This window comes from Bombyx mori, chromosome 21 (genome assembly GCF_030269925.1).
Source record: "Bombyx mori chromosome 21, ASM3026992v2".
Lineage (NCBI taxonomy): Eukaryota > Metazoa > Arthropoda > Insecta > Lepidoptera > Bombycidae > Bombyx > Bombyx mori.
The window spans coordinates 8,942,139-8,959,026 of NC_085127.1; the positions used below are offsets into that span (position 1 = coordinate 8,942,139).

The 16,888-nt window shown below is 34.6% G+C and overlaps 1 protein-coding gene and 1 long non-coding RNA gene across 3 annotated transcripts in view; one reads left to right on the forward strand and one right to left on the reverse strand.

The window, feature by feature from the left end:
- Window positions 1-15,658, forward strand: part of LOC101741972 (limbic system-associated membrane protein) — a 48,825-nt gene extending 33,167 nt beyond the window's left edge. For both annotated transcript variants that reach the window (XM_021350277.3, XM_062674730.1), the window contains exons 4-7: window positions 1,928-2,138; window positions 5,397-5,496; window positions 10,131-10,288; window positions 12,883-15,658. In XM_021350277.3, the coding sequence (XP_021205952.1) occupies window positions 1,928-2,138; window positions 5,397-5,496; window positions 10,131-10,288; window positions 12,883-13,142 (729 nt within the window). In that variant the 3' untranslated portion in view covers window positions 13,143-15,658. The remainder of the gene's footprint in view (window positions 1-1,927; window positions 2,139-5,396; window positions 5,497-10,130; window positions 10,289-12,882) is intronic.
- Window positions 1-15,732, reverse strand: part of LOC134200864 (uncharacterized) — an 83,926-nt gene extending 68,194 nt beyond the window's left edge. Inside the window, exons 1-2 of the long non-coding RNA XR_009975956.1 lie at window positions 15,652-15,732; window positions 12,863-13,040 (exon numbers count right to left, since the gene is read on the reverse strand). This is a non-coding gene — a long non-coding RNA (uncharacterized LOC134200864). The remainder of the gene's footprint in view (window positions 1-12,862; window positions 13,041-15,651) is intronic.
- Between the last annotated feature and the right edge of the window lie 1,156 nt (window positions 15,733-16,888).

Consider the following 16,888-nt stretch of genomic DNA (forward strand, 5'->3'; position numbering starts at 1 on the left):
CATTTCGTATTTTTTTTACACGTATGCTGGTTCTTTATCGTATGGTACTGTTCACAATGTCACCAATATCATATACCAAATGTTAATAAATCATCTGGTCTACCATAAGCGCTCGTGAAACACACTTCATGTTATCTAAGCTAGGATTTTGGTAAACAATAATAGTCACAAAAACACCGATCTGAATTTACATAGCATCTTGCTCGAGCATCAAAACTCTTGCGTTCTGTTATCTCTTATATCCCCGGGTATTCAGAAATCACAATACGCTCAGAGAAAGAGTCGCCGTAATCTCAATAATACAATCTGCAAAACAACGACAATACTATTTTATTCTGCACCGAGTTCAATTCCGCTTGATCTAGGCTTGACCCATAAAAACTTCAGCGTGGAGAGAGAAAGAATCGTCGAGAATATCCAGTTATATCCAGTTAGTTGTCTCCGCCACGGTTTAAACTGAAGAAAGTTTTTAAACCCGCCAGCAGAGAATCGCCTCGAATACAAATTCGAATTGAGTCGCGCGATGTGACCGCATTAAGCGATGAAAAAATGCGCTGACAATTAGTTCTGCGGAGAGCGACGTCACAAAGCAATTTTCGTGCCTAATTGTGGTAAATGAATTATTCTTATTTTGATTTGTTGCGGTGTTCGGAATTTTCGTATAAAATCTTCAAATCATTTTTATTATTATCATTTTTTTTTTACAATAGCAAACGCTTTTAACGTTAATATTATATGTATTAAATCATATTATTTTCTAACATTATGTATACAGTTTTTTTAAAAATAAATAACGAAAAATACTTTAGCATATACCCGTAATAAAATATGTTCAAAGCAGGTACGTCACATTCTTTCAACCCTTTTCGACATTAAAATGACCACAACCCTTCAGTTTAGGATAGCAATGAAATCCTTTAAGCGCTACCCATTAAATTCATAAAATAGCATAATTTATAGAGGATTACGTGGAAAATTATAAAGATGAGAGGATGAGAGTATTACGCTGAAGTTCAAATGAGTGGTTATTACTGCGCCTTTAAAGCATCTCATATTCAGATGAGAGAAACATTATTTAAAAATCACAAAAATGATATAACTATTTAGTTCCTCAGCTGCTCACTGGTAACGCCTGGATAGTGTTTTGTAAGTTGATAAATATTTTCAATGAAAATTTACTTAGCACCATAGTCATTAAAATATGGGCAAATTAAATGTGAATAGCTCGACTGATAACTCCTTACGTGTCAAGATCAAGTGTTACTTTCTATCTGGTAGTACTAGAAACACATTAGTTCGTTTATTGGGTGCTCAAAATCACACGCGTTAAACAGTCGTCGTGACCTAAAGGATGAGACGTCCCGGTGCATTCGTGTTGAGCGATGCAACGGTGTTCGAATCTCAGGCGGGTACCAATTCTTCTAATGAAACACGTACTCAACAAATGTTCACGATTGACTTCCACGGTGAAGGAATAACATCGTGTAATAAAAATCAAACCCCCAAAATTATAATATGCGTAATTACTGGTGGTAGGATCTCTTGTGAGTCCGCGCGCGTAGGCACCACTATCCTGCCTATTTCTGCCGTGAACCAGTAATGCGTTTCGGTTTGAAAGGTGGGGCAGCCGTTGTAACTATACTGAGACCTTAGAACTAATATCTCAAGGTGGGTGGCGCATTTACTTTGTAGATGTCTATGGGCTCTAGTAACCACTTAACACCAGGTGGGCTGTGAGATCGTCCACCCATCTAAGCAATAAATAAAAACACATTTTAACATATTCGGTGTGCCTTAGAAACTCTAATAGAAGAGACAAAAACAAAATATTTGTAGTTTTTCCTAGTTACTACTGAAGTTGTTAGTTCTTCGTCTCTCTATTGTAGCGTATATTGACATCAATTAAGAAAGATCTTTTGTTGTATAGGTATCCTGGATTCGAAAACGAGACCTGCACATTCTCACGGTCGGCGTCCACACGTACAGCAGTGACGCACGTTTTGCCGCGTTACACGCCGACGGCTCCGACGAGTGGACGCTGCGAGTGTCGCCAGCGCAGCCGCGCGACTCCGGCGCCTACGAATGTCAAGTCTCAACTGAACCTAAAATCAGTCTCTCCTTTCGACTCACGGTTGTCGGTGAGTTCATTGATGACAACGACTATGCGCATTTTATTATTATTATTATTATTTTTTGTGCTTAGATGGGTGGACGATCTCACAGCCCACCTGGTGTAAAGTGGTTACTGGAGCACATAGACGTCAACGATGTAAATGCGCCACCCACCTTGAGATATAAGTTTTAAGGTCTCAAGTTTAGTTACAACGGCTGCCCCACCCTTCAAACCGAAACGCATTATTATACATGACTTAAATATCGCTTCGCAGTCTCAGTTGCTTTAGAAGAACTATCACACTTCTACTCTGCGAAGCACTGCTCTTGCTAGAGTTAGTGTTAGTAACGTCGTCAGGTTTGAGCCCCGTGAGCTAACCTACTTGTTAGGTTACGCTGACATAGCCTCTCAAAGCTATCAGCTTAGGTAGGGAAAAAACTTATAAGATTGGAACACGTGAATGCTTCGTGGCTGAAATTTTTCTGCCGGGGGGGGTTTATTTGCCCCCTCTCATTTTCATCACAGTAACTTCTGTGTAGTCAAGATACACAGCTGCAATCACACAAAAAAACTCTGAACTTTAACGTTCAGGTAGCCTGAGGGAAAATAACTTTCTCTTCGATCCCGCAACTAACTTAACCAGAAGGTAATAGGAACCGTAAAAGTATTGATACATAATTCCCTCTCATTTACCGTCAGAAGTTATCAAAAAAGACTGTATTATTCGTCCTCGAATAATAAAACAGTTAAAACAAAAAAACATCAGTACATATAATACATATAGTACATATAATAATAAATATTTTTAAAATAATTTTTAAAGTTTATTTATTACAATAACCATGACTCATTATGTAGTAAAGCTCTTAAAACTAAGTTTTTTTTATTGCTTAGCTGGTATTAAAATAACAATTATGTATGTATAATTAAAATAAATAAATTTTCAAATCACTGCTGCACCATCCGATAAGTAAGGGCGCAACAGCAATCCACCTATTTATTATACACTATATAATACAGCAGTCAACCTAAAATGCGGTATTATACTACACGTTTTAGTACAAGTATGAGAAACTAATGCTTATCATATCGAGAGGAGAAACGCTATTTGGAGTAAGCGACATTTTTGCACCTTAACAGGATAGCCATTTATAATTTTGGTATATATAATAATTTAAGGTGGGTGGCGCATTTGTGTTATAGATCTCTATGGGCTCCAGTAACCACTTAACACCAGGTGGGCTGTGAGTGCGTTCACCCACGTAAGCAATAAAAAAATATTTAAATTTTGAAAAAATATCACAACAAAATAATATAAATATATTCTTCAGCTATTTGAATTGCGTAAACTTAATTGACGTTCAGTTAAAAAGATCTAATTGTTGATACTAATAACAATTAAAATGGACATTTAATTACAAAGATAAATATCGCATATTAATAGTCATTAGTTAAACCGGTATAGGTATAGAAAGCCAGCTGCTAGTTACAATAATATACAGTGAACTTGTCAAATATTCGAACATAAAATTCACAAGAAAGCAAGTCGTTAAAAAGCAAAGAATATTATAAAATTTTGCTTATACTATTATTATTATTCGCAAAACAAGATACTTCATTGTTATGTAAGCTCGAGTCAGTCTACTTCTTTGTTTTTTACTCGCCATTTAAATTGTTCTTCATTTTGTATACTTGTGAAATTTTCGGGAATATATTTTTTTCTCTCTCCCGTAACTCGGGAAGTTTCTTGTTCAGTGAAAAACTTTCCAGGAATATAAAAGCATATGATTATATTCTTTATAAACAGCCTTTGTTTCAATATTCCAAAGAGTTAGTGAAAGCATTATTAGAAACGAAATTTTTTTTTGTTTATTTGAGATATAAGCAATAAAAAAAAAGATAAAAGAGAATAATAAGAGATTACAGAAGTATTGTATGGATATAATATTCAATTATACAAATTGATGATTGAATTGATGATTGATTGAATATAATTCTACGGTCATTTCTAGTGTCCTGTTTATTTTTACTACATGAGATCAAAGTCTCAAGTGCATTGTGTCCTTCCATCAAAAACAAAGGCTTTTTCGTGATAGATATAGGTAGAATGCGGGAGCTATGATGGCTCACAATACACCTTAAAATGACTAGTAAACATAATTAACACGATGTTTACATAACTTGACCTTACGCGTGTAGGAAAGCATGCATGACGCGCTTAGATGCGACGTCTCACGAGCGTTACAAAACTTCGCCTAATTCATTCTCACACTCAGATATTTATTTATTTATAACTTTAAATATTAGATAGTATAAAGGCGGACTTAATGCCATAGGCATTCTCTGACAGTCTACCTTACGGGGATGCAGAGATGAACTTTGGAAGGTGTAGTGTGATAATGATATTACTTAAACATATATAACATTCATAATATTTATACATACAAATACTCCTACTTAAATCAATACATATCGACGCTTGAAAAGCAAACGTGACTAAGCGACAATGCGTGAACTTTACAGTAGACTAATTTAAAGTGGATAAACCTGAAAAAAAATATATTTTAACGAATCTAGCTGTAGGATTAAAATGATTTTAATAGACCTAGAAATATATTTTTTTTGCGCATTGAATATGGTTATTGCCTATCATTTATCTACAATGCAGCTATTGTCGCTGAGTCACGTTTGCCTTTCAAGCGTCGATATACATAAATACATATATACGTATAAAAATACATATAAATAAATATTCACAATCAGATGACTCTGCTAACTCTCTGAGAAACAGTTCTCGAACCCTCGTCTTAAACGCTTCACGTGTATTTATAAATGCTAGAGGTCCCGCAGTAGTCTAAATTCGACTATAATTAATTGGAATTGTAAGTTTGTGCACTATTATGATTGTATTTTATACTTCTATAATCACAGATTTCGCCAAGGCTACATTATAAAGAAATATTAATAAAGACAAACAATATTTAATCTATTCTCAATTTGACCACAGACGTCAAGAACAAAAGTTTGACAATAAATAGTATGCATGCGTGTGTGCGTCAAATACATGGTATGTGGTGTGTGTAATGTTTTCTTTATTGATTTAATGTATATTTTATGCATTATTTAAAAAAAATATTAACATTGTGCACTTCTTCTCTGTATTCTCTATAAGTGTTGAAAATTTCGTACTCCTCCGTCCGCGCAATTTTCGTAAAAAGGGATACAAAGTTTTTGCTTCAATATATTAATACGTATATTTACAAAACGTACGTGTTTTCAACAGTGTCAAAGGCCGAGATATTATCGGGACCCGAGCTGTTCGTCAGGGCCGGTTCAGACATCAATCTCACTTGTGTCGCGAAACACGCCCCTGACCCACCGAGGTAAGAATTATGCGACCAACCTTATACCTTAGCCTTAATATAATTTTGGATTTAAATAGAAAATACTAGAAGTTTTATATATTTATACTCTCCGTTGCACGATCAATTCTCATTGAAATTGGATCCAGCGCTGTCAGTAAGTAGTCAAAAACACTTTTTTTTTTATTGCTTAGATGAGTGGACGAGCTCACAGCCCACCTGGTGTTAAATGGTTACTGGAGCCCATAGACATCTACAACTCACCAGAGGTCCTACCACCAGTATTTACGCAAATTATAATTTTGCGGGTTTGATTTTTATTACACGATGTTATTCCTTCATCGTGGAAGTCAATCGTGAACATTTGTTAAGTACGTATTTCAATAGAAAAATTGGTACCCGCCTGCGGGATTCGAACACCGGTGCTTATCGTTCAACAAGAATGCACCGGACGTCTTATCCTTTAGGCCACGACGACTTCTAACGACGACTTGTGATGGGAATGACTCGTCACTTTCCTTAAGTAATACCTTAGATATATTTCTGAGGATTTGATCAGAGTTGCATAGTTTAAAGTGCACAATATGGTATTTAAAGATCGACATGGAATCAGCTACCCTAACATGAATTGAAAGCAATGTTATTTTACTTACTAAGTATAGCACTTATCGTTTGAATATACATATATTTCGTCAACCAGTGTTTTTTTTAATGCTTAGATGGGTGGACGAACTCACAGTCCACCTGGTGCTAAATGGTTACCGAAGCCCATAGACATCTATAACGTAAATGCCGCCACCCACCTTGAGATATGACTTCTAAAGTCTCAGTATAGTTACAATGACGGCCCCATACTTCAAACCGAATTACTTTGTCACGGCTAAAATTGGCAGTGCGGTGGTACCTACCCATGCGAACTCACAAGAAGTACTACCACCAGTAATTACGCAAATTATAACTTTGCGGGTTTGACTTTTATTACACGATGTTATTCCTTCGCCGTGTAAGTCAATCGTGAACATTTGCTAAATATGTATTTCATTAGCAAAATTGGTACCCGCCTACGGGATTCGAACATCGTTGCATCGCTACATACGAATGCACCGGACGTCTTATCCTTTAGGCCACGATGACTTCAATTAGTTACGTAAGCTACGTAAAAGACGGCTCATGGACAGCTTTCCATCCGGATAGTTCTCTGATTTATAATTGTGATACATTGCGTGTAATAAAAGGTAGGCAGCGGCTTGACTCTGCCCCTGGTATTGCTGAAGTCCATGGGCGACGATAACTACTCACCATCAGGTGGGTCGTATGCTCGTCTGCCTACAAGGGCAATAAAAAATAAATAAATAAACCTTGTTCAAATAGAAAAGTTCGAATCAGTTTGTGTACTACTCACCATCAGGTGGGTCGTATGCTCGTCTGCCTACAAGGGCAATAAAAAATAAATAAATAAACCTTGTTCAAATAGAAAAGTTCGAATCAGTTTGTGTTAAGTATCTCAAAATCTACTTGTACAATAGTGTAAAGAACGTTGTTCGTTTTCTTAAACAATACCAGGACTCCCGATATAGTTTAATTAAAAAAGCATATTTACACTGAACTATCAAATGCCTTACTAAATTTTGCCAGTACACTTAAATATGTGTTCAAATGGTGTGACTGGCTACATGCGTGTATTTATTTGCATATTATTCTAGTACCCACTGAATTTTTATGAGTTATAATGTAAAGAGAAACGATGTTTTTTCCGGTTTAAGAACGACAAAGTATAAGATAGAAGGTTTATTAATGAGTTCCACCTCACATATAAGAGTCCGTTGCATATTCCGGAACGGTCCCCCCTTTCCCCACGCTGATGAGATGCTGCATCCTTAATGTATTCTCATAGCGTCAAGAAAAATAGGTAATTCCATTTCATAATCTTTAAGCTTTCCCGTAAGTTTATAGTGAATCTCAAAGCGAATTTAAGAATACATCGATTTCATGAACGGTACCAGCGATATTTTTGCTCAATATTTTGTAGATAAATATGTAGAAAAGTAATGAAATATGTATGACATAACATAGTTCAGGCTACACGAAAAAATAATCAGCAAAACTGATAATTCACTCACTGACGTACTGAATTCATTACAAAATTTTCAGCGTTAGGTATCCTGACTTTGTAGCCATACATCAAAGACAAGTCAAGAGCCGAGCCTTAAAGAACCACTTCAAATTTCTTATTTCGAAAAACAAAAGGACGCGCCGCCCTTATTCTTTAATTTCGGAGTGTGCTCGTAAAATAAAACAACATTTCTTCCCCTTTATTGTTCTGTAACTTTATAGAGCAATACCTCTCTCACTTTACTATACGAGATCATCTAATCACGATAATTGACACAACCCTTGGCGTACGGTGTAAAGGTAGCTATGGCCATTTATTCGAGAAGTTAAAGGATCGGACTCGCTCTCATTTATGTTTACTCCAAGGCAACTAGTGATTTTGCATATGAAATTTTAAACTTGTCTTATTAGTCTACGGAGATTAATAAAAGCGTTGCCCTCTTTTTTTAAATTCTCTAAATTTCTTAAATACCTCGCATAACGGTTCTCGTCAAATATTAAAACACTAATATACGTAGAAGCTCTTAGCAAAAACAAACATTAAAAGCATCATTACACGAAATCGCTTAGCGTCACGTAGCAGCTAAAACATTATGACGACCTTTTCAACTTTGTACGATATGAAAACGAATTTGATTTTATTAATTCAAAACATTTTAAATACATACACTAGGTCTTATTAAAAACGTCTTAAATTGAAAAACTATTTGATTTATTTATCTTAAACCTTTAAACGAGCAATTCTTGTATATTAATATATACTTATACTAGCGACCCGCCCTCGCTTCGCTTCGGAAACATTAAAACACACAAGAAACAAAAAAAAAATCAGGGACAATGTCGGCTTCTAATGGAAAAAGAATTTTTCAAATCGGTCCAGTAATTTCGGAGCCTATTCGAAACAAACAAACAAACAAATCTTTCCTCTTTATAATATTAGTATAGATAATCTGAATCTCGGAAACGGCTTCAACGATTTTCATAAAGTTTAGTATACAGGGGATTTCGGGGGCGATAAATCGAACTAGCTACGATTTATTTTCAGAAAATGTTGTTTTATTCGTGTTTTCAATAATCAACTCTTCCTGACATCTATTGGCGAATAATAATACTATTTTTCTTAATTGAGGGCAACTAACCGCTTTAAAGACACAACAAGATGGCGTTATCAAAAAAAAACCGAGCGAAGCTCGGTCATCATCTAGTATGTATTATACAACATGATGCTCTAATTACATTTCACCTGAATTCAAGTTGCAGACAAAATCACAATATCAGTTTTAAGATACATATAATTTCGGACTAAATGTATTATTTGCAAGTGTTTTCTAGGCATTGTTCGAAGGAAACTATTAATTCAAAATACTACGGAATGTTAAAGGGAAAGAAGATTTATTGAGCGGGAGTTTTTGCTCGGTGGACAAACAGGCAAAACATTAGTGTTTGTAACTTGTATATGATATTATAATGACAAGTTTATTTTTTACCGTCGTTAGCGGGATTTTTGCTTTTTTTTTTCGATTCTTTTCTATTCGGTAATAACACGCAAATATCGGTAAAAGTGACGATATCCGAGGTCCTTCAATTTAAATATTGATGCGGTGTAACATTTTTATTTAGAAATATCATGCGCCGCGTATAGTAGTACCTCCGGTTGTAAAAATGTACGCAAACATGATATGTCCTTCTATAAAGTTTCTAATAAAACCAGGGATCGACTGCCAATATCCAGATTGTATGTAAGATATGTCCGAGGCCTTTATTTACGGTATTCGCGAGTACCGGTTTATGAAGAATTTGTTTTTTTTCTTCTTGTCGTAATGATATTATGCAAAACGTGAAAAGGAAGTTTGTTGGATTAGCATAATAATAATATTTTAGTGCTTGTTACGCACGTATCGGTTTTTCTGTTTAAAGAGAACTTTTTTATTGCTATCACTCGTCAGACAAGTAAAAATACAAGCCAATGTGTGATAAATATTATAGTAACCGTCCCTCATAGGTGTTGTCAATGCTAGTCACGTTAGTTTATTCTGAAGCTGATCACTGGCAATGCACTATGGATAAACGCATTGATCCCAATGAAAAATCCACGAAATTTTGAACCCAATAATTCGATTGCTGAGAGTCCTCAAAATTGCGTCGCGATGAGAAATTGATTATTTTTCATACTATGTATGCATTTTTTACTATGCCTCGCAAGTAAAATTAAAGACTGTGACGTTTATGACTAAGTCAATCGCATTGGCATTTAGTCTATTAATTTTTAAAAGCCTCGTGTTTGCTTCTGACGCCATAACGAATGAATATTGGAGCTATTTATTTATATTTTAAAACTAATAATGTAATACAAATTAGACGATATAAAAAATGGTGCGAAAGAATTTGACTTAAAAAAAAAACCTAATAATACCAAAGAAAATCGAATTTTTATTTTATAAAGGGGCAAAATTCGAATCCTCCAGAACGTAATAGAATTTTCCGATTCTTTTCGCAAGAACGAAAACTCAATTACGAAGGTTATCAAAGACGATATCTTTCAGCTTTATTTACTGGTACCGAGGCGAGCAGGTGGTAAATTACGCACAGCGAGGGGGCATCAGCGTAGAAACAGAACAGCGGACGAGAACAAGTCGACTCCTCATAGCAAGGGCTTCGCCGCACGATTCAGGGAACTACACTTGTGCACCGAGTAGTTCTGGTAAGACTAAGTTATTTTTTTAAGGGATTTTATGACCTGGTAACTAAGACCTTTAAGTTATGTCTTATTTTAATTTATATTGTTATTTTAATGAAAAATGATAATATTGTGTGAAATGAATTGAAATGAAGATGATTAATTTGAAAACATTAATCAACTGGGATGAAATGAAATGAGGTGAAATAATATGGGATGACATATAATCTTAGTATAATGGTGGTTATTTACTGAGATTTTCTCAGTGAACTTTTTGGAGGATCCCGAGACGTTACGTCCAGCATCTTTGTTTAATTTTCCCACATTTGTGCACTTTGACAGAGACTAAACAGTTAATAAACCACTCTTATTACACATTTAAACCTGCATAAACACTAAATAGACAAAATAAAACAAATCACACAACCTCACTCCTCGCGTTCCCGCCAAAAAGTCCCTAATTTATTTTGTTATTGCACTAAATGGATAGATGACCTCTACCTGTTGAATGATGAATCTACCTGTTGTCCAGTACTTAATAAAATCCATAGAACCAAAACCAGAATGCAACTCACCTTCAGACATGAGAACGAAATTTCAATTGTATTATAACAGTGAATGTCTTATCTTCCGAACCGCAAGAAGAAAGACAGTACTATGTACCTAAGTAGACTGTGACCATTGGCTGTCCCACTTTCCATCTAAAAAGATCGACTGCTCCGCGGCAGAAATTAGCATGATTGGTAAGCTTGGTACTCTTCTCGGCAGGCTCATAGTGTGCCTTGCCAACAGAAATGTGATCGCATTATGCTGATATAATACTAGATTAGTACACTACTTTGGTAAACTTGGTACTCTTCTCGGCAGGCTCATAGTGTGCCTTACCAACAGAAATGTGATCGCATTATGCTGATATAATACTTGAAGGAGGTTCTTTCATCCCCCCCACGGGAAGAAATGTATTGGTGCTATTCTGGGCGACACCATACAGTCAAAATTTGTGATTGAGTAGGTACTAGAAACTGGTAGTAACTATAACATTATACATATTTTAATAAGCAGTACCAACTATCAAATACTCTAGAAATAAATTCTTAGAAACGGAACCATCGTAAATTAAATACAATATTGATTTATATTTTATGTATAAATAAATAAAGGTGTTTTCCAACAAACTTAACTTTTCGAATACAATAAGTTTGTATGTTCAACAATCACAAAAGACAGTCACGAAACTTGTCGCTTTTAATCGTAAACAGAATTAAATGGAAACAATAAATATACTAAGTGATTTTTTCCATGTATTCGCGCTGCCTAGTCATAATTATGTGACTTTTTTTATGATTGAGGGATTACTGGTGGCCCGGAGGCCTTTCCAGTTTCACAAGGACAAGTGGGTAAGCAAGGGCTCAGCCAGGAGGGGCGGGATTTGCTAACAGCTAACCGAACGCCTCCAAGGGAGATCTAACAACTCAAGAGTAGCTGCTTCGCGAATGAATCTACTACCGGATCGGAATCGCGACCCGCTGAGAAGATCCGGGGAGAAAATCAGCAGGCTGATGTTTAGGTTAGGTTACACGTCGAACTCTTTTCTGAGTTCGACGAGTAAATCACGTGACTAAATATCATGATAAAGTATCAAAAATACTGCAAATAAAAATGAAAATTAGTAGATATTAGACGAATAAAATTTCGAGAACTATTACGTTACTTAAATGTTGGGCACCCTCAACAAGACGGAGCGGTGTTTACGACTGGACAAAGACTTGCGCTTTGCAAAGCAAAAATTAGTAATTAGGTACTGCTGCCATCTATGAGTTGGAACTCCCAAAATTGTACCCTTCACGGTCAAGTTACATTGGTAATCAGCTTTACGTTAAACCCTATTAACATGCCAAATTTAACTAAAATAGCGATTAAACAGCGCCATAATATTTCATCATAAACATGTACAAAACTACAGGGCTAAATGATAGCCCTGCAATTGTATCAAAGGATTCATCATGAAACCAATTAAAAGTTTCAAACTACGAAAATAATTTTAATTTCCCTCAAGTCCCCATTATACGATATAACATTAATGACTTTTTGTGGTCGAATTACTTAACGAAATTATTTTGTATTTTGCACAAAGTTAAATTGGGCTAGTACTCACTCACAATTATTGATGTATAGCTCTTTTATTTGAACACGAACACGTATAGTAATAGTCCGATTAATTCGACAACACTACTTAAGTATCAATACAGCACACTGACGTTTGTTATTAATTATATAAATCATATATTTACTTACAAGACACCTCTATAATTTCTTTCTTCATTTCAAAGTTATTCACAGAGAATCCCGCCTAATTCAATTAAAATTAAATAACAATATTATGTAACTTAATTAAACGTCGACTACTAACTACCAGAGCAAAAAGAAAAAAATTACAATGAAAATCACTTAGTATTAAATATAGTGCTTAAAAATAAATCATTCAACATCAAGTAATTACGATGTTTGATTAAAACTTAAATTGTTACTTTCTTTTGAACTGTCTCCCCAAAAGATTTTATGTTATCTTTTTATCTTTCCTTTAGATAGGGTACTTACATTTTATACTGTGTACACAGAATCGGCCTCAGTCATAGTCCACGTGCTGAGTGGGGAAAGACCAGCAGCAATGCAGAGTTCGGGGTCAACGCCTCCGTCTTTGAACAACGGTATCCTCGTCACCACGGTTGCAATCACCACTCTCGGAAGACCACGGGTGCTCCTTCTCTTCAGCCTCCTGATCATCATCACTTACTTATTTATCGCCCATTTATTAGCCGTCATAAAAGCAACCATTACTCTAAAGAATAAAACGATTTTTACAATGTCTTCAAGATGACCAATTAGCGTTTACGCGTCTTCCAATAAGTTCTGAACAACGAGGAAGTTATATGATAATATCTACTATAGTTAATAAAACACGCTCCGTGCATTCTACTCGTTAGAGGAAAACTATTGAGCCCAAACTCGATGAGATCATTTGCTACCATGTAGAATTCCACCTGTCGAGTTCATCCTTTGACCATAACGATATAACCTATTGTATTTTTTTGTGATGTACACACATTTGATGTTTAACAATATTTATTAAAACCACAATAGAGTAAGCAGATGAAACTAGAATTGAATGATTCTGATACAAACACGCATACATGATGAGACGTATATGTGAAAATGTTAAGAAAATGTAAAGTATATAAAGGAACAATGTGAACAAAATATTCGTACCTATATATTTTGACAATGTTGTCTTTAAATTGAGAGGCTTTAGCATTGCAAATACAACGATTTAAATAAATAAGCTTAAACTTTTCTTCGAAAATTAACGGCATTGTTGTCAATTCAACGAATCCATTCTTATATTTTACGTACAATTATTTTTTTGAAGTAAATTTCTTTATAAAAGATCTTTATATTAAGTAATAGTTCTGATTGAATTATAGGTCTGTGGATTTATTGTTATGTTTCGCGAGTCGTAGACATAATTAATTTAGCGTTTATATTTTTTTTATTTTATCATAATCGATGTTTCGAATTGTTTATAGATTTTGTATATTGAGCCAATAGCTAATCTAATCGCGCAATCAGTAGGCAATCGACAGTCGATAATATTCGTTTTTTTTTTGTCTAACTACCTTCAATCGTTGTCTTACTCCGGTGCCGGGATTAAGGCTGAATCGATTTCGTTATGCCGTAACCGAGTGAGCCCCGATTCAATCGAAGGGAGAGCCTTATCTACGCGTTACGTATCTTAGCTCGGTTGCTCTCTTAACCACATTATTTGCGTTCTATCAAGCCGGATAAACAAATCCTCGAGTGCTCTGAACCTTACTCCACGCTCATCGAGCTGTTAATCCCTTTGCCATCTTATTCTTTGTTTACTGTTTCGTGTTATAACGACTTTAGTTCCTTAATAAAGGAAATTATCTATAATGATCTGTAAACTTTACATTAGAATTATAAAATAACATAGATACGAAAAATAACATACAATTACAAACTACTTTAACTGAATTCTTCAAATTCTTATTCAAAAGTTTATTGAGAAGATCAGTTTGATTACTTAAACTGTGAACTTACTAGATTGATGAAATGCAATCGTAAATGCGAAATTTATTGCAATGACTCAATTACGGAACCGTTTGATCCTCAAACGATACCATCCTCGGTGCGCTCACTCGGGAAACGAGTTCGCAATTTATCCGGCTACCCCTTCATATTTTTCATAAATAACGATTTGAGGAGTACCTCGCTCATAGGAACACGCTTTGAGCAATCTATAAAATGACTCCTCCGTATAAAACTCATATTTTCGCTGTGATTTAGAGACGAATTTATTTGTATCTAAAGGAATATAGAAAAACTCTTCAACTGATAGTTTCTGTGGTAACAGACGAAGAAAGTAAAATTAGTTTTTATTAGTTGTAATGAAATTTGCGACTCAATACAACACTGATTACTTAGGAGAACAGTTTGATTAAAAACATAATAGCTTCGCAGTTTTTTCTCTCATGCTTATTTGATTCAAATCGTAAGCATTACTAAATCTGTCTTTCACCATGTCTTACTTCGTTAATATCTAATACAAAATATTTACAATGTGATGATGTTTACAAATTTAAAGTCCTCAAAGAAATAAGGACGCTTAATCAATTAATTGCTGCATGTTTTTTTAAGCCTCGCAAAGTAATCTTGCAAACTTCCGACATTTTAAAAGCATTTCTCCATTCTTTGTTACCAAATGTCGTTCGAACAAAGTCTGTGGCGTAATAAAAAGACTTTGTCAAAGTCTACGGTCGGGGTTGTTTTATTGCCAAAATAAAGGCGTTGCTCGCGAAAACTTCGCCAGTGACGAGAAGCGGATTAACTAGACACCAAAGTATTATCATCCAAGTTCATTTGATACGGAATCTGCCAGATTGGCGCGGGTACAGCTTTCGGCGAGTTTTGTTTTATTGTCCTTTTGCCTTTGTCACAGTTTACTTCCCGATATTTATATTGACATGAGAAAAAAATCATCTCTTTGAAGAAACTTATTGATCAAAGAGATTTTGTTAAATGTTGATGTTTGAAGACCATGCGCTTAAAAAAATTCTTTAAAGACGAATAAAAATCTTTCGGAGATTAATCTCGAGTCAAAGACGAAACAATCTTTAGTCTGTAAATTTTTTTTTGTAGATTGTAAATATGAACTATCTTAAAGTTGTATCTTTTTATTATATATAAGAAAACAAAATTATTTTAATAATTTGTGTGTTATCCTCTAATAATTAAAGTATTTTTTCCAATGTTAGTGTTGTTGTAAATACTAGTGTACTACACTAAAAACAGTCTTGTAAATATAGTACCTGTGTAATATGTAAATAGAAAATCTGAAGTAAAATTTGTAATTTCTTGACAGCCAAAGATACGTTTTGTGTAATTGTCAGAGATGTTAAAATTGTAAAATGTCGCCATAATTAAGGACGTAGTTTACAAAAAGGTTGTGTAATTAAACTATCAAATTGTAGATTGTAACTTATGTAAACGAACAATTTATAAATATATAGATATTTAAAAAAATGTTTTTTTTTGCGCCTGTTGCATGGTAAAGTATTACGACAAATCAAATTATTTTGATTACACCCTGTCATATCTTTATCGTGGCTACAAATAAACATAGATTGTTTTGTCGCCTACAACTGTTTATATAACATTTGAACAAGAAAATTGAATTAAAATAGACCTATAGACCTAAAACAATATTGCTTTTAATTACTATGGGTATTCTTGTTTATTTTCATTGTATTGATAATCATTCACTATTTATCAAATAATATTTCTTTCCATTTACAGATACATTACGTCTAGCTTAGTAATTCACAAGTGGAATACCTTATTATTTTTGTTTTTTTTTATTGCCCTTGTAGGCAGATGTACATACGGCCCACCTGGTGGTGAGTGATTACCGTCGCCCATGGACTTCAACCAGGGGTAGAGCCAAATCGCGGCCTACAACGTTTTGAGACGTTAATTGTACTAATTGTACATGATTACGTCTCCATAGAAATGTAGACATCTGTAATGTAGACTTTTCCTTTTAATTTTTTCTACAAAGATAATTTTACTGATACAAACCGAAATTGATAAAAACTTTTATTCAGAAATGTAAACCGTACCTCAACAAAAAACAAGACCTCTTTATTTCTCGAGATAAGTTGATTACGCTTTTTGTTAACAAGATTAACCTACGTTCCTTGGTTTTATGGAAATTGTGTTGACTTTTTAAATTAAAATTGTTCGAAAAGGAACCAAATCGGAGCATATTCGGCTTAACTTGTGAAGAAAAATAAACTGCGGAAGAAATTCATTTAGGTAAGTTGAAAACGAGATGTGGCATAAAAAATCCTTACATTTGAATACCAAAAAAATATCATACTGCCTAAATTATAGAAACTCATTGAAATAGATGAAAAAGGAATATATGTATACTATTTATTAAGCTGATTAGGTATACAGGGCCAGTATTAAGTGACTACCGGAGCCCATGGACATCACCGCGTGAATGCCACTACTCAACTTGAGACATATAGTCCAAGTCTCAAT